The sequence below is a fragment of the Gastrolobium bilobum genome, unplaced genomic scaffold (genome assembly GCF_033153095.1).
Source record: "Gastrolobium bilobum isolate Gb01-03AN ecotype WA unplaced genomic scaffold, APGP_CSIRO_Gbil_v1 utg2195, whole genome shotgun sequence".
Classification (NCBI taxonomy): Eukaryota; Viridiplantae; Streptophyta; class Magnoliopsida; order Fabales; family Fabaceae; genus Gastrolobium; species Gastrolobium bilobum.
The window spans coordinates 170,601-196,713 of NW_026895782.1; the positions used below are offsets into that span (position 1 = coordinate 170,601).

General features: G+C 31.9%; 1 protein-coding gene across 3 annotated transcripts; it reads right to left on the reverse strand.

Annotated features, from left to right (window-relative positions):
• Positions 1–8,346: 8,346 nt before the first annotated feature.
• On the reverse strand, positions 8,347–19,681 carry LOC133295863 (uncharacterized). Of its 3 annotated transcripts, XM_061494728.1 has the most exons (16): positions 19,532–19,681; positions 19,168–19,347; positions 19,036–19,087; positions 18,841–18,948; positions 16,981–17,065; positions 15,607–15,661; positions 14,871–15,261; positions 13,999–14,105; positions 13,252–13,311; positions 11,501–11,599; positions 11,276–11,386; positions 11,054–11,125; positions 10,839–10,955; positions 10,347–10,496; positions 9,790–9,890; positions 8,347–8,835 (listed from the first exon to the last, which is right to left on the reverse strand). In XM_061494728.1, exons 1-16 carry the CDS (start codon positions 19,592–19,594, stop codon positions 8,511–8,513), a joined length of 2,076 nt encoding a protein of 691 aa, XP_061350712.1. In that variant the 5' UTR covers positions 19,595–19,681; the 3' UTR covers positions 8,347–8,510. The 3 variants fall into 3 exon arrangements, with proteins under 3 accessions (XP_061350712.1, XP_061350714.1, XP_061350713.1); XM_061494730.1 differs by lacking the exon at positions 13,999–14,105 and having other exon boundaries at positions 14,866–15,261; XM_061494729.1 differs by lacking the exon at positions 13,999–14,105 and having other exon boundaries at positions 14,866–15,261; positions 18,841–18,960.
• Positions 19,682–26,113: the final 6,432 nt, after the last annotated feature.

The window sequence follows — 26,113 nt, forward strand, 5'->3', positions numbered from 1 at the left end:
ATTAGAGGGCAAAATGTATGTAATTGGTTCTGAGCAAATGATGAGGTCGTTCAAGGTTGCTCATATCATTCCCTAAACCCTTACGCATATGACCACCCTAAACATGACCTTATCCCATTCAGCAAAATGTTTTCACGTAAAGGACATAACTCATAACCACCATACACTCAAAGCACTCAAAGCAAAACGACATTCTTTGGCCTTTCCAAAAAAAAAAATCATTCTTTGTCCTCAACTCCAGAACCACTTTACTCAAGATTCTGTTTTTTTTTTCCCACCCTCAGTACCTCTTTAAATCGTTGAAATTTTCAATTTTGACTTTGTAAAAATTAACGTGATTTGGGTTCAGTTCTTCCCAGAACAAATAGTTTCCTCTGTAATTGCATTCATTCTTCGTTTGGGTATTGTCCATTAAATATCAGAAAGCCATTTCGTGAATAAGGATTATGGTCATACGAAAAAAAGAGTTGTTTTAAAATAACAGAGGAGTATCAAAAAATTCAAAACCATAGTAATAGCTCAAGATTCATTATTTTTTTCCAACCACAACTCGGCTATGCAGAAATTAACTCATTATCAGATGATAAAATCATTCTACGAAATTAAAAAATGACAAAGATACTTACCTCAGTCACCTTTTATCTCACTTGCTAGTCGATTGTGGTGATTGCAAAAAAACTTCTTCGTTCAACACCTTCCACCACTCCTACCAAGAAATAGAAAAAGGGATCAAAGCACAATAAACCAAGAAGCTACCACATACGGGTTCAGCAAGATACCATTGTACATCACAAACCTCATTAAATTTTCTTACACAAATCCAGTTCAACAAAACCCACCATCCACAATATGCAAAATGCACATGCAAATGTCATAGAAGGCAAGATTAATACCGATTTCGTCGCTCAGATGCAAGCTTGGTGGTTCTTCTCCTCAGTTGCGACCTCAGAAAATGGAGGGAGAAATGAGAAACCCACAACTCATTCGCGCCATTTTTCACAGTTATATCACTCAACAAGCAAGCTGTCTAGTCCAATCCACTGTATACCATCTTTTCACAAATCGTACAATCCCTCGAGGGCCTTTTCGTAATGTTGTCTGCGCTTCAGATTTCATTTCCCCGGGCAACGATGAAAGACGTCTTCGAGATGGACAACTTCTTTTGGTTGTCGTAGATGAAATCACGACTAAAGCCCAAAAAACGGGAATACTTGTTGGCCGGGAAAATGCCTAAAGTTGGGGTACCAAACATGGCTATTTCATGATCCAGACATCGCTTTCCCGGGTACGCAAAAATAATCTGCGTACCAAACGGGCCCGTAGTGCAAGCTGTAGTTCCCAGTACACACGTGAGGAAGTGACACAAAAATGGACCAGGCGCGTCGTTATCTTAATGGCTACGCATGGCGTATTATGGGAGTATATTTTAAGTAGTAGCTACTCTTTTATTAAAAATATTAAAAGTGGGATTTATATGACTTTAATTATAAAAGAATGAATAAAATAGATAAAGTCAGTTATATATTTCTTTTTACAATCTTAGTAAAAAATATACTGAATCTTTAATAGTCTCATAATGCTGAAAATATTTTTATGGGATTTATTTTTCTCCTATTGCAAGAAAAAAAAATTCCTTCTAGTAAACACCATACAAAATTATGCCACCCTTATTTACTTTTTAAAACAGTGGATCCCAAGTTTATTGTTTCTACTACATGAGATAAGGAGATAGAAGACTTGTATTTTCCTACTTTTATATATTAAAGATATTTTCATATTATGAGGTGAGGAGTGAAGTGGACAAGTAGACAACGCGCGATTTGTAATCCTATCTGTTTGGTAAAATCATGATAAAAGAGGCAGAATAGGGAAGAAATTATTCAGTTGTTGATTGACATGTCAATGCCTAGGCAAATTTAGTATCTAAGTTTGTCAGTACCCCTAACACGATTTAGATCGTGGTTCATTTAATCTGTTGCTGTAAATTGAATCCCTTAATTACGCTAAATGAAAACCATAGAGGGATTTTTCTTTGCAAATTTGGTATTCAAAAGCTTTTTTTAATTACGCTAAATGAAATGGCTTGGCTATAGTTAGGGGTGTTAACGGGCCGAGTCGAGCCGAGCTGACCTTTGGTCTTAAAAGGTTAAGCTTGTGTTTAGATGTGTCAGCCTGATCAAGCTTGTTACCTGTTATAAATATAATTATCGACCTGTGGCCTAGCTTATTTACAAAAAATAAAAGCCTAGTTTAAACTGTTAGCCTGTTTAAAAAAATAAGAAAACAAAAATTTAGTCAAATAGAATATACAATCAACAACACTATTAATTTCATAAATATTCATAAATTTAATGTATATCCAAACAACATAATATAGAACAAAATCATTCAAAAAGTCTGTTTAAACATAAAATAGGGTGAAATAGATTGAGGAGAAAGAGATGACTATTACGAGTAGTATAAAAAATAAAATAAATAAAATAAAATAATATACAAGGCCAGCCTAAAAGGCTCTAAGGCCGAGCTTTTGAATTGGAGCCTGAGGTCTTTTTATTAAATGAGTTTTTATACAAGTTTAAGCCTGGTGCCAACAACCAATTTTATACATATAAGCTCAATCCTTCACGAGCCGAGTCAAAGACCCTGTAAGGCTTCTGGTTTGTTTAGCACCCCTAGCTATAATTAGTACATTTTATGTTGGATCTAGCTTTTATCATTAGTCAAAAATTATAGTTATTAGTTAAGGCAGAATTTTTTCAACTTATTCTTACCAGCTCAAGCGCCATAATTAGATTTGACCCTTAGCCCAAACTACCAACACTGAACATTGCTATAACAAAATGTTGATCTCTAGGAGTGAAATTGGGTCGGGCCGGCCTACGGCTCGGCCAACGTCAGGCCAGCCTACAGCTCGGCCAACGTCAGGCCAGACCTGATCTAATATATTTCGTAAAATAGGCCGGAATTGGGCCTTGAAAAAGCTTGTTTAATAAAAAGACCGTAGGCCCACTTTCACAAGGCTTGACCTATATTATACTATTTATTTTAAATAAAATAAAATAGAATAAGTATGCCTTCAATAAAACAAAAGATATAAATTTAATCAATTACAATTATTTACAACTTAATTATATTCGATTATATTTTAATAGAAATCTGACTTTATTTCTTATGTAGTATGAACCAACATCTCAACATGTTAGATTGTGTATATGAATATATTAAAAGGTTTTTGGGAGAGGTTATACTTACTACAAGCATCATGATGTGTTTGTTGGATTCATGTAGTTATTTTAATTTACATAGTATGGATTTGTTTGTTGGATCTGATGAAATATGTTATTTAGTTTGAGCATTTTGCTTTTGAAAGTGACTTTAATGCAGATTGCATGAGTTTTGTTGTGATTCATGATTCTGTTTGTGTATATGATAATATTTGTCGCATGATATTTGTGGTTGGGTCGGACAAAGGGCCTAGATGGGGGACAATTCTGTTCAACAAATAATACAAGCCCACATGGCCCCTGGACCGCTTCATGAAGGCAACATTTCAGAGCAAGCTTCAATATATGTCTAAAAAGACATTGAATATAAAAATGAAAAGAAAGAAAAAGACTTTGCATTCTTTCTTAGACTTTAAAAAATAACGAAGAAGAAAAAGGAATAAAGCAACAAAAAAAAATGCGTACATAATATCTACCTATGAAACATCAAAACGTAATTTTGTAACTGTAAAATATATAGATACTAAAAAGTTAAAGAGTATTGCAGCTTATAATGTTTGGTTTAATTTTCTAAATCCTCGAATCCTGGTTTTGGACTAAAACAAACTTGTCTATCTTAAAGTTTTTGCCCAAACTATAGTTTGGACTTGGAGTTCTAAAAATTTAAACAGAAAATGCACTTATGCTTATTTATTTCACCTAATCTTCCATTGTACACTCGTTCAACTAACGAATATAATGGCATGCTTGGTTATGAAACGAAATCTTAGCACTAATCTAATATTAACGGTAAAATTTGTGTATAGTTTCAACTTTAAACTGCTACGTTGACTTTTTACTTGTTAAATAAATATAAATACAATTTTTTTTTTAAGAAAAATAAAAAATTGTGTGATTACATGTTTTTTTTATTTCTTATAAAATAATCAAATTTGTTCTTAGTTATTTTTTATTTAATAGATAGAGTCAAATTTGCATTGACACCTATGAGTCGCGTTTCTCTGTTGATAACCTCTTTTTTGGGTGAAATATTCTATGAAACCACCCAAAACAAAATTGTCCGAATGGTCCCCAATTAAAACAACCAGTAAAAAATTGTACTTAAAAAAAAGCAACTAGTAGTATTTATAATTATTTTATAAGAAATTTAAAACATGTAATGACACAATTTTTTTTTTTATACATTTTAATTTTGTATTTATAATTATTTAACGCTCTTAACAAACTATCTAATTTTCTAATGAAAAGTTCACACACACCCACACCCACATATAATTTTAATATATTAATATAAAATTAAACAATTAAGATTTAATGAGCAGAGTTAATAATAATTTTTTATTTTTATTTTCATTAAACTTAAATTCAATTATTTTATTTATTCTTTAAAATTAATTTCTATTATATATATATATATATGTATGTATATATTTCACTATTAGCCCGTTCTTAATTTTAGATAAAAGTTAGAGGCATTTATATTTATTCATATTATTTTTTAGAGAATTTCTAGAGAGCTTGATTGGATTTTTTACGCTCATAACTGCTTCTTTTAATTTCCTCAAGAAATGCTCATCCAAAAAGAACAAAATGCATGCAAGAAGAAATATAGAAAGACTCGCTTTTTTTTTTTTTTTTTTTTTTGGTAAGCAGAGAGACTCGCTTTACCAATAACAGACATTGGCTTTTTTCACATGTACGTTTTACTCATTTTTATTTTTATTTTATCTCTATAGAAAAAAGTTTTCAATATGTCCATTATACATATAATTTTTATAAATTTTGTCCTAGTGGTATATTATTGTTAAGACATTAAGAGAATATAGAATTATTATGAAATATATGACCGAATTAAAAATAAAAATTACATATAAAAACAAAAAATATTATATTTTTAATTTTTTCGTATGATACTTATTTTCAATTTGATCCCCAAAAAGCTCGGAAGAAGCCAAAAAGAAAGGACATGCAGAACCACCGCAGGCAAGGGCACATAATTGATCTGCAAGGAAATAATAAAAGGTGAAATATATATTATAATTTTTTTTTGTAGGGAAAAAATTTAGGTGAGATTAGACATCGGTACTTATAGACCCTTCGACCTCTTTGAAGATTTCTAAAAAAGATTATATATCGTCCATCAACAAAGTCTTATATCAGTTAAGGATACAAACTCACACTCTTACGAAATATAAAGATAATTCTTAACTAAGTGTCCACCATATATTATAATTTCAAGTAAGACAGGGAGTGACAATCTTCGCCCTGCAAACTAGGGCTGTGCATAGGTCAGGTCGGGTCAGGTTTTTGTCCGATTCGACCCAACTTGGTTTTTATAAGTCAGGTATTTTGACCCGACCCACTTTAATTTGATCCAAGTCAGGTCTGACTTGGTTTGGATTTTGTTGAACTAGTTCAGAACTGGATCAGATCTGACCTGACTTGGTTTCTGAAGTGGGACTGACTTGATTTCTGAAATGGGTCAAATCTGACCTGACCCGTTTTTGACTTGGTTTCCTTACAAAATTTCGTTGAAATTTCTACGTTGCAAATGACAAAAATTTGGTCATAAAATTATTTTTTCGTCGGAATACTTTTTGTCGAAAAACGACGAAATTTTTTCTCTAATGAAAATTTTACAAAAATAAATTTTCTATCGAAATTTAGTTTCTGTCAAAAGTTTTGACGAAAATTTCTTCCATCAAATGTTTTAAACGAAAAAAGAATTCTGTCAAAAATTTTGACGGAATATTTTTCGTTCAAAATTTGGATGGGAATGTGTTCTGACGAAAATTTCGACAGAAGTTGTTTCGAGGGAAATGTTTCATTTGATACTTTCGATGAAATTTAAATTCTCTAAAGAATTTTGACAGAATATTTTTTCCGTCAAAATTTTTTATCGAAATATTTTTTGTCAAAAATTTTTACGATTTTTTTTTACAGAAATGTGTTCCGTTGAAAATTTTGATGGAAATATTTTTTTATCAAAAAACTTGACGAAAAATTTTTTCGATAGAAATGTGTTTCGCTAAAAATTTCGACGAAATTTTTTTTTGTCAAAAAATTTAACGAAAATATTTTCGTCAAGAACTTTCGTCGAAATTTGAAATCCGTAAAGAATTTTGATGAAATTTTTTCGGTCAAAAAATTTCGATGGAAATGTGTTTCGTCGAAATTTTTGATGAATATATTATTTTGTGAAATATTTTGACGAAATTTAGATTCCGTAAAAAAATTTGACAAAAAATATTTCGTCAAAGTTTTTTTACAGAAATGTTTTTAGTCACAAATATCGATGAAAATATTTTTTGTCAAAAATTTTTGCAAAATTTTTTTGTGGAAATATTTTCCGTAAAAAATTTTGACGTAATTGTTTTACGTTAAAACTTTTCATTTAATGTAATTGTGATTTTTTTCATTTTTTTTTAAATAATGAGTATGGGTCAAGTTTTGAATCAATGGGTTAATTATTAAATGAGTCAGGTCTAAAACCTGACCCAAATAAAGTGGGTCAATATTAAATCCAATTCAAAAAAAATGGATATTTATAGATCAAGTCAAGATTAAATCAAGGGCGGAGCAAGTGAACCAATTATTTTGTGCAGCCCTACTCCAAACATGCACCCCAGCTAAAAAGGGACTTAAGAATGCACTTAAAAATACTTGTTTGAAGGCGTGCAATATTTGATTATAAATTGCGCTCAGAAGCCAACTAGCATGAATAAACGTGCAAAGTTAACTAAATTATGCTAAAATATAGTACAATGCCAATTGAACGAGTTTTTTCTGCTTTAAGCCTAATCTGTGCTTTCCTCTTTTGCATTTGACCTACGTCGCCTATCCTAGACGAAAGATATGCAAAAAATAATAAATAAAAAGTAAAATAAATCCAATGCTGTTGGGATAATAGGCAAAATATTCTAATCCTGCTGTGGTTCTTTATTCCGTTGTAAGGAGTAGGAGGAGGACATGAGATGGTGGACATCTTTACATGTTGACACTGCCTAAAAAATCAAAATCAAGATTAATGAGAGCAACAATGAATACACACTGATTTTTTTATTTTTATCACGGTTTCAACTGTCACTGATTTTTACTTTTATTTTTCCTTTCTCACATAGAGAAGTACTCCACTTTTGTGTCGGAATGAACAATTTTTTGACATGGTTAATGCTGAGTTCCATTTGTCAACCCAAATTCAACCTCAATGAGTCAATCTCAGTGGCTCAGTGCACCATTCCACTTCCCATCCTTACAGTGTAATGATTTTGTCTCTACTCCTAACATACGTTTGTCTTGTCCACTGGGTACATTTTTAAAATTATTATCAGTACCGTATCAGTAAAATAATAACTGAGTAGGAATATTACGGAATTATCAAATAATTTAAATTTGAATGTGACACTTTGTGGGAGTACAGTTTTAGTATTCCAACTAATTCTCATGTTTAAATAGCGTAGGAATACCTCATAAGAATAAAAGAATTTCAGAGTGATTCATTTACCATTCGATTAGTTCTCTACGCCATCCTAAGGAGAATATATCCCAAATTCATTTAGCATTCAAGCTTAAGTGAATATATCCCAAATTCGCTTTTGCTAGGGACTTTTGGTTTCCTTATTTATGCAAGTCTTTTGGATGAACTGATTAACACAGTACTGAAGATTACGACGATTTCAAATTCAGCAAAGATAAAGCTGAAAAATAAAATAAAATAAAATAGGGCAATCTGGTTCTAAGCAACTGGGCTAGTGTGCCTTAAAATGCAGGTAAATAAGAATACCTAGTTCGCTAGCCTCTGTATATATGCATGCCATCTTTAAGAGATACGATATATATCTCTACTTGATGAAGTTAACAACTAATGGAATGGAATTCCGCTTTGAACCAGAGATGCCTTCGAGTTCGAGAAAACAGGAAGAGTATCAACTCACAACGATATACCTACTACAACTTTTATTACGCTAATTCTTAAAAGTAATCTATCAATTTATGTTTCACGGCACAGTATATAATCTACGTTTATTGGACTCGCCTCTAGCAATAAATACTGCCCTATCTTTGTGATTGTGAATTATGTTCAGCCATTAATTACTAGAGAGAGTACACCCCTTGCGGCAGGGACAAATTCAATGGCAATTGATGCACTTTGATTCAAGGGTACATATATAATGAAGAAATGCATTTAATATGCGCTAAACACCGTATTCTAACCAAACCAGGAAATACAAAATGAGGTTCATATATTCATGTATCACTAAAAAATATATGAAATAGTGAATTTATTTACAACACTTCATCTTGTTGGGCGTAAAACGAACCATCATCAACAGGCAACGATGGTGGGGTTCCAGGTGGTATATGAGCAGCACCGTTCTCACCAGCGCATATGCATAGAGCCTCTGCATCTCTGAGTGTTGCATCAAGGTCAATGTGACCACTTAGCTCATTTATAAACTTCAAAAGGGTGTCAAAGTCCATTTCCTCTCCCATTATTTTATTACGGTATCGTTTCAAGACTGCGACACATACATACAGGTGCAGATGCTCAGACGGATAATGTGTCCATAACACTTCCCACAAGCGCATTGTTTTCTCGTAGTCGAACTCCCTGAAATGTCAATCAGTATTGTTTAGTTGTCTAAATAAGTATGGTAGATAAAAGTCTCAGATAAAAAAAGGCAAGACTAATCAGACTTGCAAATTAGAAACTCTAATAATATCACTAACATCAAGTAGATTAATTTGTAATCTCTTGAGACACAAAAAAAAAAAAACAAAACCACCAAACATTTAATCTCTACAGAACCAATTCTATGGATAATATAATTTCCGCCCAAGATTCTCTATAACTGTTGAGGAAACTGTTCTCAAGAGAAGAGAGACCAGACTTAATCTTCTCAGGTACGGGTCAAGAAATCTGTTAGATTTTTTTTTGTTGGGTGGGAGGGGTTTGTTCAAAAAAAATTGTTCAAAATTGAAACAGGATGAAATTCTTGGACATTCTTATCAGACAGAGGGCGCTTGTTCTCTGCAAATGTAAAGCCTGAAGTGCTCTTCCAGTATAGAATCCTTCTGATACATCTTACGAGATTTAAAGCATAATCACCGTAAAGTGTTAGCAACCTAGAGAAACGTTGTCCACAATCTGTATATCATAAGTCCAAATTAATTTTCACAGATTCCCTTCAGGTAAAACACAGATTCATTACGCTAATCAGGAGGCAAAATCATCTCCAGCAAGCAGAGAGAGGAGGAATATAATTCAGTGAGGACCCAGTTTTCTCAAAGAAAGCAGTTCAAACAGAGATTCATCAGGACCATTCAGTTGCAATCGAATGGTAGTTTTCAGCGGTATATTTGGTTATTGAATTTGAATTCTATCCAAAAAAAATTCCATCGAATGACAGCTCGCCTTTTCTGTTGCCGGCATAGGCAAACCATTTTCAAAAGGTAATAAGGACAAAATAACTACATTTGACAACATAGAAACTCAACACTACAAAAATCATATGTACCAAAAATTATTAAACAACGACAATTATAGCAAATCAAGGAACCTAACCTTTTGAATTGAATCAAAATCCAGCGGAAACAAAAGAAATAATTCAAGCAGTCACGCTGCTTAAAATAGTTATGCAATTGACCATCCAGCAATTCCACCAACTGTAACAAAGAAATATATTTAGTTAGGAGTGGCAAAGGATGCCAAAAGTAATACATCTCAGTACCAGAATTCCTACAAAGGTTTGGAGACCAGTTATCCAGAAATATAGCATATATGGTGGGATGGTGACAGATAGACATACCAAAAGAGAGAGACTCTCAAAGTATTTTTATCAAGCTTTAAAGCTTAGTAAGCTTTAGGTTGAGGGGAAGTGTTAAAAACCATGTCTAAGTTCATCTGGTCGCTATTCAAACCAACCTCTGCCCTCCATACCCAAACCAAAAAAAAAGTTCATTTGGTCAAGGTTCATTGTACCTCTTTGGTTATGTAAACTCCTCTCCATTGTGTAGTTAATAAAAACAGATATTTTCTCTCTGAAATTCAACACTAATCAATAAAAATTAATAATGGGGTGTGTATGTGGCTTGTCAAGGAGAGAGAGAACAAGAAAAAACCTTAGATAATGCAAAAAGTTGTGAGTGCATGCCATTTTGGTCACGATTAAAATTGGGTCCAAGACGTTCCATTAGAGCAACGAAACACCAAAATGCCTCTGATTCATCACCCATCACAAACAATATTGGAGACAGAAGATCACTCATTCCCTGCAAAACAGCATATATATAAGATCCCTAATCATATGAGACAACAATCCTCAACCATTACTTGGTTTTCAAATTTGAGGAAGGGGAGAGGATGGTATACAAACAATAAAGGGGCTTGACGATTCATGGTTTCAAAAGATACTCGATTCAGAAAGATAATAGCTACTAAGATAATACTCCCTGACTGTAGTGAATACATAATATTTTTTGTTTAAGCAAATCACACATGCATATACAAGAGGGCCTATAACTTCAAAAAAGTATAAGAACCAAATTTTTGGTGTTCCAGATATATAATATTAACAACAATTAAGATTAAGCCCAAGATCCACTGCATAGTACCTGACAATAACCAAGATCAAAGTTGTAGAATGAATATGTCAACAGGATATCTCGCAGAACATTAACATTTGGATTGTCATCCCCCTCATAGAAAGCAAGTGATCTATCAGTCCTCACCTTCAAAAATACAAGAAAAGAGAGTTAAACCTAAACAAGCATCATTTATCTGTTCATTTGTAGTCATTCTAAATCAGTTGCCCTAGTTTCCAACTTACCACATCTTTCTCAATAAGACCTTTCCTTTCCCTAAATTTTGTGAATCTTTTAGCCTGTGCCGAGGAGATACTCTACAGAGGAAAGTACATAAACAAATCTCTATTTTGAAAAAGGCTTAATTGAGAGAATAGAGAATACGGAAGAAAAAAATTGTCAAAAGTGATGGTAATATCCATTATTAGAATTCATAATTAAACGAGGATTGATTCAAAAAACAAAACCTGCCACTGGTTCTTTAAGGTCTCATACTCCGACTTCTTAACTGACTTCAGGTATTCTCTCTCAGCATATGTTGATTCATATGAATAGTATCCCAAAAGCAAACCCCAAACCTATCATTTATATAAAAGCCTTATTAGAGGAAGAGCAAACCTCATATGAACAGTATTTTAATTTATAATAAAAAATACTTGGCCTAAAATTCATCACATACACAATACACAAACCTCATTTCGTAATTTGTGGTCAAGTCCACCATAAAATATTCTCTTTCTGAAAGCTTCTGAATCTGTGACTCGCCCTTCAAAATCCAAGAAGGTAATCCACTGCAGATGTTTGACCCCAATATGCAATTAGCAAACAATATCTCAAAACTTTAAGTATAAATCTTCTAACTTGATAACATGAATGATATCCCTCAACAATTCTTACAATCAGCATAGCCAAGAAGCACACACCAATTAAACGACAGTAGCTTGAAAACATTTCATTTCAAGGTAATATCAAGGGCACGATACCAAAACTACTGCATAAGTTGTCACATCACCTCCAGAATGCTCCTTTATGGCACAGTACAGTTAAAAAATAACTTAAGGTGTGTTCGGGATGGAGGGTTTTGAAGCAAAAAGAATGGGGGCATAAATACTTCATTTCGAGTAAATATTCTCCAATTTAAGAATTTTTAGAATGAAAGGAATGAAATGATAGATTATCATGAAACCTTATAATCCCTCGTTCATTTTTTTGGATACATCTCGTTCATTTTTATGAACACTATATAACTCTCTTAATTCAAAAATGAAAATTTTACCCTCCCTTTCCTTTCCCTCCAAAACCCTCCATCCAAACATGGTAACAGAAAGGAATTGACATGAAGTCACGTATCCATACTGACACCTAAACTTTCAAAATTCATGAAAATAAAAATATGAACCAGATCAAGACATAGAACTTAAAACTGATAGAAATTCGGCATGCACACTTGTCTAAGACACTAGTACATAAGCATACCATCAAATATGCAGGATGAATAAAATTATTTCGGAGTTACTTTCTTTCCACTCTTAACTCCACATTTTCATAGATAAGAATCTGCATTGTGTTACAGTTTAAATCCTTGAATTTCCTTTTTTTTTCTAAAAAGCACAAAGTTGTCCCTCTTTTGTCCCATTGTTACACGTTGTAAAATTAAATTATTAAGAGTTAAATTACAATAACCCCCTTGATATTTCAGCCATTTCCAATTATCATACATAAAGTTTATTTTGTAACACATAACTTCCTTGAAGTTAGGGTTAGATTATTAGAATTAAAAACATTGATCACGAGAGAAGCAAGTGCCTCTTTCAATAAAAGAAGGTTGAGTAGCATGTGAGCTGGCTCAACTCATTTCCAGCACTACCTATGGGATGCTGAATTTTCAAGAATTTAACGCTTTTTAGTCTAACCCAAACTTCAGGAGGGTTATTTGTGATTTACTATTATTCTTATTTGCAACAAATATATCATTTAAGATAATAAGGAAAGAAAATATCAATAATTAGATTATATACACCTGATTGAATCATAAACATTAAGGAACTTCTTTCACCCAGAGATACATTCTGTTGACACTCACAGAGGAAAATATAGAAATATAAACGTATATATATATATATATATATATATATATATATATATATATATATATATAGGTGTTGTGGGGGGGCTTGTCAAGAAAAGAAAGCTAATTGAAATTCCAGGTGAACAATTAAGCCAAAACCATCATACTGCCCATCTAACTTTTGGTCCAGCCATCACCAGAATGAAACAATCCTTCTAGGTTGTCATTTGCAAAAGCAACAATAAGGAAAACTTGCATTACAATAACGATGATCATCATGACAAGTGAGCATTTCCAAGAGAAAATCATGCATATAATCTTATGCTAGCAGCCTGTATAAGAAACAATATCATTTATGGAACATACAGCTCATACCTCTTCAGAACCTAAAGGAGGTTGCCGCGGTTTTCCCCATACTAGTGATAAATTATCAAACTGTTAGAAGAGAAACAAAAGAGGATATCATTAATATTATTCGGTGTAAAAGGGATCAGGAGAAAAAAAATAAAAAAAGACAGCTATATATAGTATGGAAAACATGAGCAGTATCCTAAATCAGTCCATATCCATACACTGATACACACCAAATATGATATTACTTCCATAACAACTATATTAACACAGATTGACAGATGCCACCAAGGCACAATGTGGACAAGTCAATTGACATATCAGACAATTTTTAATACAGTCAATATCACCTTGAACAAATTCTAGCACCTAAACTTTCTTTTCAATTTTCTGTTTCCGCTTTCTGTAATTTCATGTTTTCGGCATTTCGACTCTTATGTATCTGGGTTGCTGTAAGGAGCTAGTCTCCTCTGTTCTTCATGAATAGAAATACAGTTCCAGCAGATGCACAATATCCTAACTAGTTCATATTGTATGTCACAGCAGGACTATTTCTGCAAACAACCGGTGCATGATTATAATATTACCTAAGCACCCATTATCCATCAATGACAATAAACTATAGATCTTTAACAAAACTCTCTGTAAGACTCACCAATGATAATGGCAAAGAGAGTAGCTAATGAAAATTATTGTCATTGAAACACTCATGGTACAGATTTTAACAAAAAATAAAAAGGACTGTGACCCATAAACAAGACATTCCTGTACCTCCTTACAACTGATAAGCTCAAAAGTTCCCACACTGGTGGCAGCTTTCTCACCATGTTCATGTTTCAAACATGAAACATTCTGTTTAGTTATGATGAAAGTCCGTATCAGATGGTCTGAGAATATAACTTCAAATTATTCAACATTAGCTCAAGCTGTGGGGCTGGGAATTGCATCAAGACTTAAGGGATTTCCTCAAAGCGTATTTTTCTGCCATAATTTTAACAGTCGGAACACTTACAAGATATAGGCCATAAATCTTCACACTGGATGCAACTGAAGAGACTTAAAAAATCCCCTTCTGAAATGCATTATCCAATAGGTTTGTTCCAGGCATGACATAAATCAACTTAAGCACTACCTTGATGACCTTACTATATACACTTATATTTTAACCAAGCTCTGTCTGCACAATATTCTCAACACTGCCAAAGCTACTGCCTAATGGATAATGGTAAAGAGAGTAGCTAATGAAACACAGCCAACAAATTAAGAGATCCCAACATATTGTTCACAGGATAAAAAATACACGAGTAGACATAATTACAACATCCTGTACTAAAGCAAAGGTTGCCAAAAAATTAAAAGGAAAATAAATAAACAAATTCTAAAAAAATCCGATTTTAATGAAGATATATACTATTATTCCACAAAACTACACACAACGGGGAACCCTTAGACATAACATATTGATTATAAAATGCCATTTCACCGTTCATTCAAAGTTAATTATATTCGGGGTAGAAGATACCAGCAAAGTAAGCACCAAACGTTTCTAATCCAAATAATTTTGCAACTACAACAAAAGTTATCTTGCTGACGTTAAGCTAACAATTACAACATCAGCACCAAAGAAAAAGGGGTTACCTCCTGAGAATCTGAGACAACAGGACTTTCATCAGAAATGTTTCCTGCAACATTGGAAGGCTTCTTAGGATGATCAAGGTTAGTCTGGATATGGGTTCTCCTCTCATTGGCACTAAATCCATTACTCTGGTTTTCACCAAAGAGTTGTGAAGTTGTTTCACGGGCAAATTTTGTGACAAGAGAGAACTTCTCTAAAACATGAATAGAGATGTCCCGAGGATCATGAACTTTATGCCTTGGTCTCCCATGGAACTGAGTAACACTGGCACTTCCATTATTGATATCACTATCAGCCCCCTCTTGGTTCTCATTCAAAGTGGATTCATCAACTGACATATTTGAAGGTCCGCATGCAAGAGAAACAGCCCTGGGCAGCTCCAAGGAGGACAAAGTTCTCTGGAAGTCAATTCAAGCATTAGAAAGTTTAGCAGGCCAAATAAAATGACATAATATTCAATGCTATAAATTAAGTGGCACTCAGAGGCCTAAGGGAACTCCAGATGTAAGCATTTGCATTCTTCCCATCTTTCTTGCTAGAGAGACAAGTTATTAACATTTGGACTGTCAAAATAAAAGAGGTTACTCGTGATCTTGTATCACTAGCGACATAAATTATCCTCCTTTTGTAAACATTTTCCTTCATATATACTGTTGACATTGCTAAAAGTCAAACATAATATGCATCAATTATCCAGTTGCTAAAACCAAACAAACTTCAATTGAATATCACACAGCACACACCTGCAGTGTATTCTGAAAATCATTCACAAGGAAAATGTTTGCATCTTCTGCAGACCTGAAATGCAGCACAACAAGAAACAAAAAAGAGATATTTAACATATGTCTCCATTTGGCACACAAATAAGAGCAAAATTGCAAGGAAAAAACAACTAAAAATGATAGATGTGTGCTGTCAATATAATGTTTTTCTTGATGCAATGAACATGGCAATGAATTTGGAAGTGTATAGGATTTTATTGGAATCATTCCAGCATCAAAGAGTGATTTTGATGCATGTGGAAGAGGAAAAGGCTAGTGGAGATAGGTAATTATAGTGTGCAGAAAACATGGGCAGATGATCACCAACATTTGTAAAACATTGTGCCTAAGGTGTCATGAGATGTGTCACACAGCTGATCACTTACTTGAAACTAAGAATGATTAAATTTTTCACATAATACATAGAGAATTCATTTAAAAAGTTTTATGATGACAATCAAACAATGCCCACTGCAGTTTCATCAATTTCAGACACAGTGAAACAAAAACATCATTTATAAATAAACAGTAACAAAAAAATTGGCAACAACTTGAGACAAGACTACACTGAAAAGTAATTATCAAAAAAATTAATCAGTCTATCTCTCCACCGGACAAAACATGGATTTATTCACAAATCAATTCTTATGACAATTAGAGCCCAGGAGTATTGAGAACTTATCGAATAATCAGCACATTAGCTCTGGTGTATGATTAACTGGTATAACAAGAAAAAATTGCCAAAGAAATGAATAACAACACAATTTTGTAGAAACAAAGGGAAATGGAAAACACATCTTGATTCATTTTCTCTGAGATTCCAAAGATAAGCCTCTAAAAAAGAAACGGAAGAAAAAAACAGAAAAACAGAAAAACAGAAGATAAGCCTCCAAAGATATCTATGAATGAATTTTCAAGACATATTCAGCACATCTTCCCATGTAATCAATCATAAGCAAAGAGAAGCATCTCTGTAAACAATCAGCTGAGAAAAATATTATTCAGGGCCAGAAGTCATGATGTGATGATAAGAAGAATATTTTGTCATTCCATTTTCAATTTTTTTCCTTTTCCCCCTTTAACATAAAATGTTATCATTCCCTTATTATATTTTTATCTTTCCCTCCTAAACTCTTCACCAAGCCTAGTCTTCTATTGATACAGCAAGACAAAGAAATGGGAATCAAATAACTCCTTTTGAATTGGTCATGGGGCTAAGCCCCATAACCACCCCACAGGCTTTCTTAATTCCCAGGTAAATTTCAATATTTTATAGTATATCATCAATAGATTGGTGATTGTATTATTAATTAGCCACATGAAAAAATAAAAAAGGGCATGAAACAAGAAGCCAACCTCACAAGAAGAACATGTTGCTTTATTGTAGCAAGGAATTCTTTGACTCCTCCACTATAGAAGTATAGTGGAGGATAAGCAAGTCCTGCAAAAAGATTTTATTCACACAAGATTGAATTGTAGAAAACAGAATATAAAGTATAAGTTGAGTCAAATATCTAAACCTGCCCTAGCTATAACTATCGTTGCCAAACAAACACAAACATCTTACTTACCAAATCAAGATTACCCAGAACACTTAAAAATACTACAACTAGATATAATTAACAGAGATCACGTCAAGAATGAGCCATAACTGACTTTCAAAGAGAAATCATACATCCAGCATTTAAGTGCAGCAGCAGCTATGCACGCACTCAACAGATAAACAAAAAAAAGGAAAACAAAACAATTTTTTTATTGATATAATTGGACCACACAGATCAAGGGTAGAAACAACCAGTGCCCAGTAATTGAGAACTTGGAAAAACGGGAAGTTATTAGTTAATATAAAAGTTATTTAATAGTTATTGATGTCGGAAGCACGGATGCAAGAAAACCAGTAAAAACATGTCAGGAAACAAACAAATATACAACTCCCCCGACTTGCAAAGGTAGGGGTGAGAAAATTCTTATACACAATCTTACCCTTGTATTTTTGCAAAAAAGCCATTTCTTGACAAAAACATCTCAAAATGATTTTGAAATGCAATAAAGTACATCAACTGCAAAAAAGACATTTTCAAAATGCGTTGAACTTGGAAAAAAGCATCAGAACAGACAAATATGTTTGCATTTTCTGAAATGTATCATTTAAAAGGAATAATAGTGTGACTTTTTAATATATTGTACCGTTAATTTTTTAATACATTAAAATATATATTTTTTACTATTACAATACAAGTATTTTGCAAGGGCGAGCCTTGGAGCAGCGATAAGGTTGTTTCTTGTGATTGGAAGGTCACGGGTTCAAGCCTAAAAAACAGTCTCTTTACAAAAAATTGTAAGGGTAAGACCTCAGACAATCGATCATCATCCTTATGCTCACAAGTCAGGGAGCCTTGTGCATTGGGAATTTGCAGTGTATAAGAAATGTCTTGCACTACCTTTTTACTAAATTTTTCAAAAGTTACTCTATCCTGTATCCATGCACTGCAGTAAATCAATGCAGATGTTAATATTGTGCATTAATCTATCACCTACTTCTAGAAACATTTTCCTATTTATAAAATTTTCCCGTGCTATATACAGGTTAAAGAGTCAAAACCTCCACAGTTTATTAGGCCCAAAAACAAATGTTCTCAGTTTAGCTTTTCCTACATCAAGCTGGCGGGCTTATTCTAGGTTCCCTTTAGTCTTTTCTTGGGCTTATAAAAATCAGCACTGTCTGATGCGAATAACCAATTTCTCAACATTTAATAACCAAGTTAGAATAGTATGATTGCAAAAGCTATCCACTTATTGAGTATCTGCTCAGAGAATTGGATATATAGTTTCTGCCAACTTGCACATTAAATCCAAGGGAATTCCATCCTGGCACATTAGTTTAGTTACTTTAGCCAACAAAAGTGCATAACACAAGTAGGAATTTCAATTCAAATACCATATAAAAAGAATAGATTAATCCACCCAACGCAGTATTTCATCTACATTTATACCCAAAATAATAAAGTAACACCCCGTAATAAATTCGCCATTATACATGAAACCACATGTACCCCACTATGGCCTTATGATTCAATATATTATCATACGCATAAATACACATAAATAGTAAGGTACCTGGTTGCTACAGAGCAGGGTGGGGAACAAAATAATGAAAAAAAATAAAAATAACCCCAACTGATATAAAATCCATTAGATTTATCAACAGAAAATCACCTGACGATAGAACAACAATGATATATTGCCATCCAAGAGCAGGATTATGCCTCCGGATGGACCTGATGTCAGTGAAGGGCACCGCCCTTATGGTGTAAAGTTTTCTGTCTAAAAAAGAAACTGAACAAATTTCAACATAGAAACCACAGTGCACAAGGCAGTAAAGTCATCCAACCTACTCAAAATGCAAACTACCTCTATCAGACAAACTGGCCTCTGAGCTATTCCCCTTGTAAGGTATCCAAGTCTACAACGAAAAGAAGAGATTTGTATAAACAACAAATCATACCAAACCAAAAAGTAACGAAACAACCAACCAATTATTACCATAAACAAGGAAGAGCTTTGCTTAATCAACTTCAGTCTTCCACTAATTCTTTCGGAGGCGAACTGAGTCGGATGAATTGCTACATTGTCCTTCGAATATACAATTTCAGCACCGTCCCGATCACTAGACGAGGAGCTCTGTTTGGTTCTGTCGCTCTCCAGCATCATGCTTGCCGATCCCTAATCCGAATCAATCACACAAAAAAAAGCTCGCGAACTCAGTTAAAATTGTGATAGAAAGGATAAAAAGCAGCGCAAGATTAGATTATTCAATTGATTCGAGAAACCCTAATTGAAATGCAATTGGACTGGAGGAACCAAAAGGTCACCGGAAATTGTGAAGTGAAAAGGGCGATACTCTTACTTGTTGCTGCGACGCAGCGTAATCGGCATCGTCGGACAAATCGTGAAGCTCTGATTCTAGCATCGGTGAATTTCGCAGAAAACTGAAAACACAGAGCGAGAGAGAGAGAGAGAGAGAGGTGCCTTCGAAGCGAAGGAAAATCTGCGTTGCGCGAAAATAAACAGAAATGCGAAAGGAGAGGTCGTGACGTTTGTGTTGTTACTTGTTGTTTGTCTTCAACGCGGGTACACCGTTGGATACTAGCAGCAGCAGAAATTAACGGCTGAGATCGACGAATTACCACCACCGTGGTATTTAGTCAACATAGTAACTAAAATAGTGAAATTACCACCACCGTTGGATACTCGCAGCAGCCGAAATAAACGGCTGAGATCGCCTTTGCCTTCCACCACCGCCTCCTTGTAAGAAACTTCCGTTAGTTTGTTTTAAATAAGTTAATTTACATAACAAAATTTATCATGCTATTTGTTATTATTATTTATTTTTTGACAAAAATATTTTTGTGTCATTTTAATTGAAATTACTGTGAAATAATTTTTATATAATAATTACAGATTTTATTATATTTTCATATTAGTTTTATTAAAAGTTTAAATAGTTTGTTATTAAATTCTATCAAGAGACTTTAAAAATAAAAGATTTTTCTTTGAAAATAGAATATATTATGTTTTCATTAAAAAAATAAATTCTTTTCCCCGAAGGATTCAAGCAAACACGATAATACTTGTACAACGTTGACTAAAAACACGCTTTTTTTTCTTTTTCTTTTTTAAGTTTAAATGACAATAGCCCAGAAAACCAGAAACAGAAAGCAATCAATATTTTTCTTTTTTAGTAGGCAGCAATCCATATTTTTAGTTATTGATTACATACGACCAAAGCATTAATACGAGTTTTAACTATCAAAGCTAGGTCAGCTAAGAAATCACCCTTTTAGCTTATGTATTGAATAAATTTGAAACATAAATGTTAAAACAGTTTTATGGAAATTGTTCATGAACGAAGTGGCGTGATCTCCATCAATTAGTTTTCTTCTTTTAGTAAAACCATAATTAGCATTTGTAAACTAAAAGGCAACAAAAATGTTGATGAGTTATCTTGCAATAACTTATCTCTATATAATAAAGGAATTTATATTTCTTATACAACATAAGAATAGTTTTCTTAGGCTACACTTACATTGTTTTACGTGCTAATTTTTTTAATTTTTTTATTTACTTTTTTTAATGGGGCCATCTAAATATGTGTGTGTTGCAAAAATTCTCATCTTATGTGACATAAGAAGTATAAACTCCTATAATAAATTATGACGGAGATTATAATCACTTGATAGTTTGATGAAAATCAAATCAATTGCTTTCATTTAATATTATTTATAATTGTTGATTTGATTTTGATTCAATAACTACAAAATTGCGTGGTTGTAAGAGAATGTAAGAAAAAAGGAATTATAAATATAATCTTTTCCATAAAATTTAATTTTAATTTTTTATTAAATTTCTTTTTCTTGAAGACACATATATTTCATATTGGTTTAATATTTTTTATATTTTTAAAAATATCGTTATTAATTTTTAAAGTTTTTATGTTTTTCGAATTTATGTTATTTATAGATTTATCTATGTTATAATTTTTTTCTTTTTTAACTATTAGCTGTTTATATTCTTAAATTAATTTATCATTCATTTTTTACATTAAAATTTTATTTATTTTTTTCAAATCTGAACTCCTCATTTATTATATATTAAATTTAGAATTATTATTTTTAAGTTTTTTATATAATTTTTTTTAAATACAATCCTTATTTTTTTAATTTAAATTTGAATATTTTTAAATCAATTATGCATATAATTTTATAATTTTAAATTTTATTTCTTTTGATATGCATTTTTTTAAAGTACACTTGAAGTAATTTATATATACATTTTTTTATAATTTTTCAATTTTTTAAAAGCATAAAATACTCGGCATAGTATATAAGATATTTATTACATACGACCAACTGTTTTGGTCACTATATCATATTTAAATAATACTTAAATTGTGAATAAAATAATTAAATATTATGAATAATATTCAATGAACTCCTACGCGAGAAAATATTAAATAAATATAATATAAATTATAAAATTATTAGTTTTTCTTCTACTAACAACTTAAACTTTTAAGTTAATATCATTTTCTACGCACAAGATATACACATCTTTTATTTACTCCCACTATCTTATATACACATTGATTTAAGTATCCTGAGACCCTTTATCGTACATATTCCTCTCATTTTTTCATCTAAAACTTATAAAGAAATCTCCTTCGGTCATCATCAAGTAACGCTCTACAATTTTTTACTAATCTAGATAATTTGGATTGACCAAATAGTATGTGCGTTTAGTTTATATATCACATCACGTTTGAAACATGGAGTGGTTAATTAGTATATTTTACTTTCATCCCCACCAGTTTCAGAACACTTTTTCTCCTTCTTTTTCTCCTTCTTAATTAACCTCTAGCATTTCACCTACTCATTTATAATATTTAATTATTTCATTAATAGAATAAGGGTGGTAACTTAATGAAAATTGAATTTTAAATCACTTTGTCATAGAAACTATGATACATACAAATAATTATTTCAATAAAAAAACTTATATTTTTAAATAAAGATAAATTAATAATTTTATATTATACTTGCTTGGAGGCTAGGTGGCCGAGAAGACTTTACGACGTCGGGGTATCAGCTAGGGAGATGGCTATATGTTCAAGTTCAACTATAGATTAGTTATGTGACACGATTTAGGTTACTACATACAGAGAAAAAAGGAATCTAAACCTGAATCTATATGAAATGGGTCTAACAGAATTGAGTCTACAACACTAGGCCACATCAATATGTATTCAACAATAGGGCAATGTTTTTCTTTCTTTTTTTCTTTTTTTTGGTATCCAATGTTTTTCTTCTTTAATAAGAGACAAGAATTACTTCCTACACATATATCAGTGTCAACCAACCTTCTTTTTTCTTTTTAAAAGTAATGGACCTCAATAAACTATTTCTATTGCATAAAATAACTATCATATGCAATGTAAAATAATTATTTCCCTAAGTTTTAACAGGAAAAAGAAAAAGAAAAATAGCACATTGGTTTTGTGCGAAGAGAATGAATTTTCCGTATTAAGAGGGAAAATATACATATATCGGATCAATTTACGAATTCAGTATTCTACTATTCTCGTAAATTGTGCTTTGTAGGTTTTCGAGAAATGCAATTTTCTTGGGACTTTACCATATTGTCACTTTTTAGGTAAAAAATTACTGTATTGTCACGTCAGGAAAAAAATTTGTCAGAATTTCACGTCACAATCTCGCTGGTCTGACAAGCGGGAATGGTCTGGACACGTGTCAGCGTTTTAATGGTCAACCATTCTCGCTGGGCTGACTAGCTAGAATGACAGAATGCTGACACGTGACAAAAGTACAAGCATTATCTGGATGTCTGTACTTTTGCCACGTGTCAGCATTCTGTCATTCTAGCTGGGCAGTCCGAGAATGGTTGACCATTCAGATGCTGACACGTGTCCAGACCATTTCCGCTTGTCAGACCAGCGAGATTGTGACATGGCATTTTGGTAAAAAAAATTTCTGGCGTGGCAATTCGGTAATTTTTTATTAAAGGAGTGACAACATGGTCAATGTCCCAATTTTCTTACTGTTGTTTTTATTATTTTATTATTTTCATAATTATTGGATTGTTTAAGTAATAGGTATTATTTTATTTGTTTTGTTATTTGAATTTCAACTTTTCTAAAGAATAGATGATAATTATTAATGGAGTTTAATTAATGTTAGTGGTTAATTACTTTAATGGTTGACTTGTATTATTAATCTAAATATTGAAATATTTGTATAAAGATCACGAGATAAGAAAAAATATTTTGGATATTTGTTTGTGTGCTTGTGTTTCCTGAATTGATCTCAACTCCTTTTATCTTCTTCCAAAATAGGTGTATGTAACAAATGTATTGTAAAGCTGGGTGGATTTATTAGGTATCTCTTATTCTTCACTCCATTGCTGGAGTGACATAAAATTAAAAGACTTAGCTAAACATTAAAATGAGATTTTCAATTTCCACTAAAAAAATGAGATTTTTAATTTACTTAATATTATTTATTTTTTAGACTATTTAATTGCAAAGTTGATAGTTATTACAATCAATGTTGTTTAACATTTATTTTTTAATTAATAATATCTCCCTCTAGATATAGATAGATATATTCCATTTAATATTGTACTATATTGTACTTGCACAATTTCTCTTAACATTATTAATTTTGAAAATAAAAATAAACCATCAATGTCAAATTAAGTGGTTATTTTGTTTTAAGTGCTTGTTTGATATGTTTTATTTTTAACTTTTTTTTATCCTTAAAAGCAAAAACTTAACCAAATATAATTTTGTAAAAGCTCTTATTATAAAAGAGCTTTTTTTATAATAAAAAAAGTTAAAAGTTAAATGGTCAGGAATAAAACTTTCTTTTGACTCTTTGACCCATTTGGGCTCTTCCCAAATACAATTCACCTGTTTGGTATTGACTGGTACGATTTTATAGTTAGGGGTGTTCGGTTCCGCCCTAGGTCCAGCGGAATGAGTTTTGCCCCACTCCCTAGTGGCAATGATAAATTATCTTTCATGTTATGTGTAAGGTTTACTTAAAAGTTAACGCATTTACATATTCTAGCACTTGCTTAGAGTCTATTTGGATAATTTCTTTTTTAAGTTAGAAGTTATTTTTAAGTTAAAGTTAAAAAAAGAGCTTAAAAAAAAGCTAAAAATTGTTTGGTGATTATATAAAAAATTTAGCTTAAAAATACATATTTCAGGAAAAACATATCTCTCTCTCTCTTTATGTCTTTTCATTCCAAAAAATACAAAATTTAAGAAAAGTTAATAAGAGCTTAAAAAAAAGTTTCTCCTAATAATTTTTGACTTCTTTTTTTTTCATTATAAAAAAGAGTTTTTCATTATAATTTTTTTTATCAAAACATGTTTGACTTAACTTGTACTTATAAGGAGAAGAGAAACTAGAAATAAGAGGATTCAAATAGACACTAAATCTAATTTTTCGAGAGCATATTCTCCAATTGTGTTAAATATGTAGATCTCTCCTCAAGATAATCTCTAAGACGAACTTTTTGAGCTTGAAGAATGGCAGTTTGTGTTGGGCACAAAATAGAACTTCTTGTGTTAGGATACCTTGTCTTGTGGGGTGTGTATGTGATATAAATAGAAGTTAGGTAGTGTTTGATTCGGGAGAATTTTTTTTTACTAGGGAAATGTAATTGATAGGGAAATAGTTGGAAAGTGAGTTTGGTAGGAAAATGTAAAAAAAGTTGTTTGGTTGACCCAAATATTACCAAAGAAATTTATTTAAATATGCAAAATTTATGTTCGGGAGAAACTTTGCACCTGTTTTTTCACTTCCCCAGTTATCTCAAAATATCACATCTCAAGTGGTATTCTGCAACAGTGAATTTCATCTAAAAATCAACACAAAAATTATTTTCCCATCTATCCTATTTGCCTGGTATTTTTTTAAAAAACCTAAACCAAACGTAGTATTTTCCAATATCCACTTACACTTTTCCATCAATCCCAAAATAAACCTTCAACCAAACACTGCCTTCAAATGATGGATGACTTGCATACGCAAAAACGGATAAGGTTGCTTTGTGCTTTGTCTTCGCTTAAATGAATATGGTACTACTACTAGTTTTTTTTTTTTTTTTTTAGGTATCAAGGGGGAAAGGGTGGGGAATTGTGTGGGGAAAATCAAATTCAAGCATTCCGCTGGGGTGGGGGGCGAAACTGCTTAAGAAAAAAAAAACAGGTAGGTTCCAATGGGGTAGGGGCGAAACCAAATGTTCCCCTATGGTAAAATCATCTCACCCAATACAAAACACATTAATTGGATCTAGGAAGACCCCAAATAGGTCAAATAGTCATTTTTTTTAAATATGTGTTGGATTTTTGGAGTCCTTATATTTATTTTATAGTTTTACTCTTATTCTAAATTTGTATTTCTAAAATTTATTGTTTATCTTAATAATCAATCCTAATAACAAACTATTTTATCTTCCCTCTTTCAAAACTATTAGAACAACTTTATATAATCACCATATAGCTTTTAACTTTATTTTTTAAGTTTTTTTTTTTTTTAAATCTAATTTAAAAATAACTTTTAACTTAATAAAAATATGTGTCAAATAGGCTCTAAGTAATATTCAGGGTTAAGATAGTGCTTTTTTATTTTATTATCTAAAAGACCAACTGCCAAGAAAATAACAGTAAAAAGGATTTTTAAAAAAGCTTGATTTTATTACATGGATGTAGCCACGTTGGGAAAATAAGAAATAAAAGGAGCAACTAATCAATTTTTTAAAACACAGTTCGATATAGAAAATAAGAATTGTGGGAAATAATTAGGTTATAATTAACTAATTAATATGAATTGAAAAAATAATATTTATGGGATTAGTGTTTTTTTTTTTTTATATCTAGTGGTAATTTATCCTTTTAAAAGAC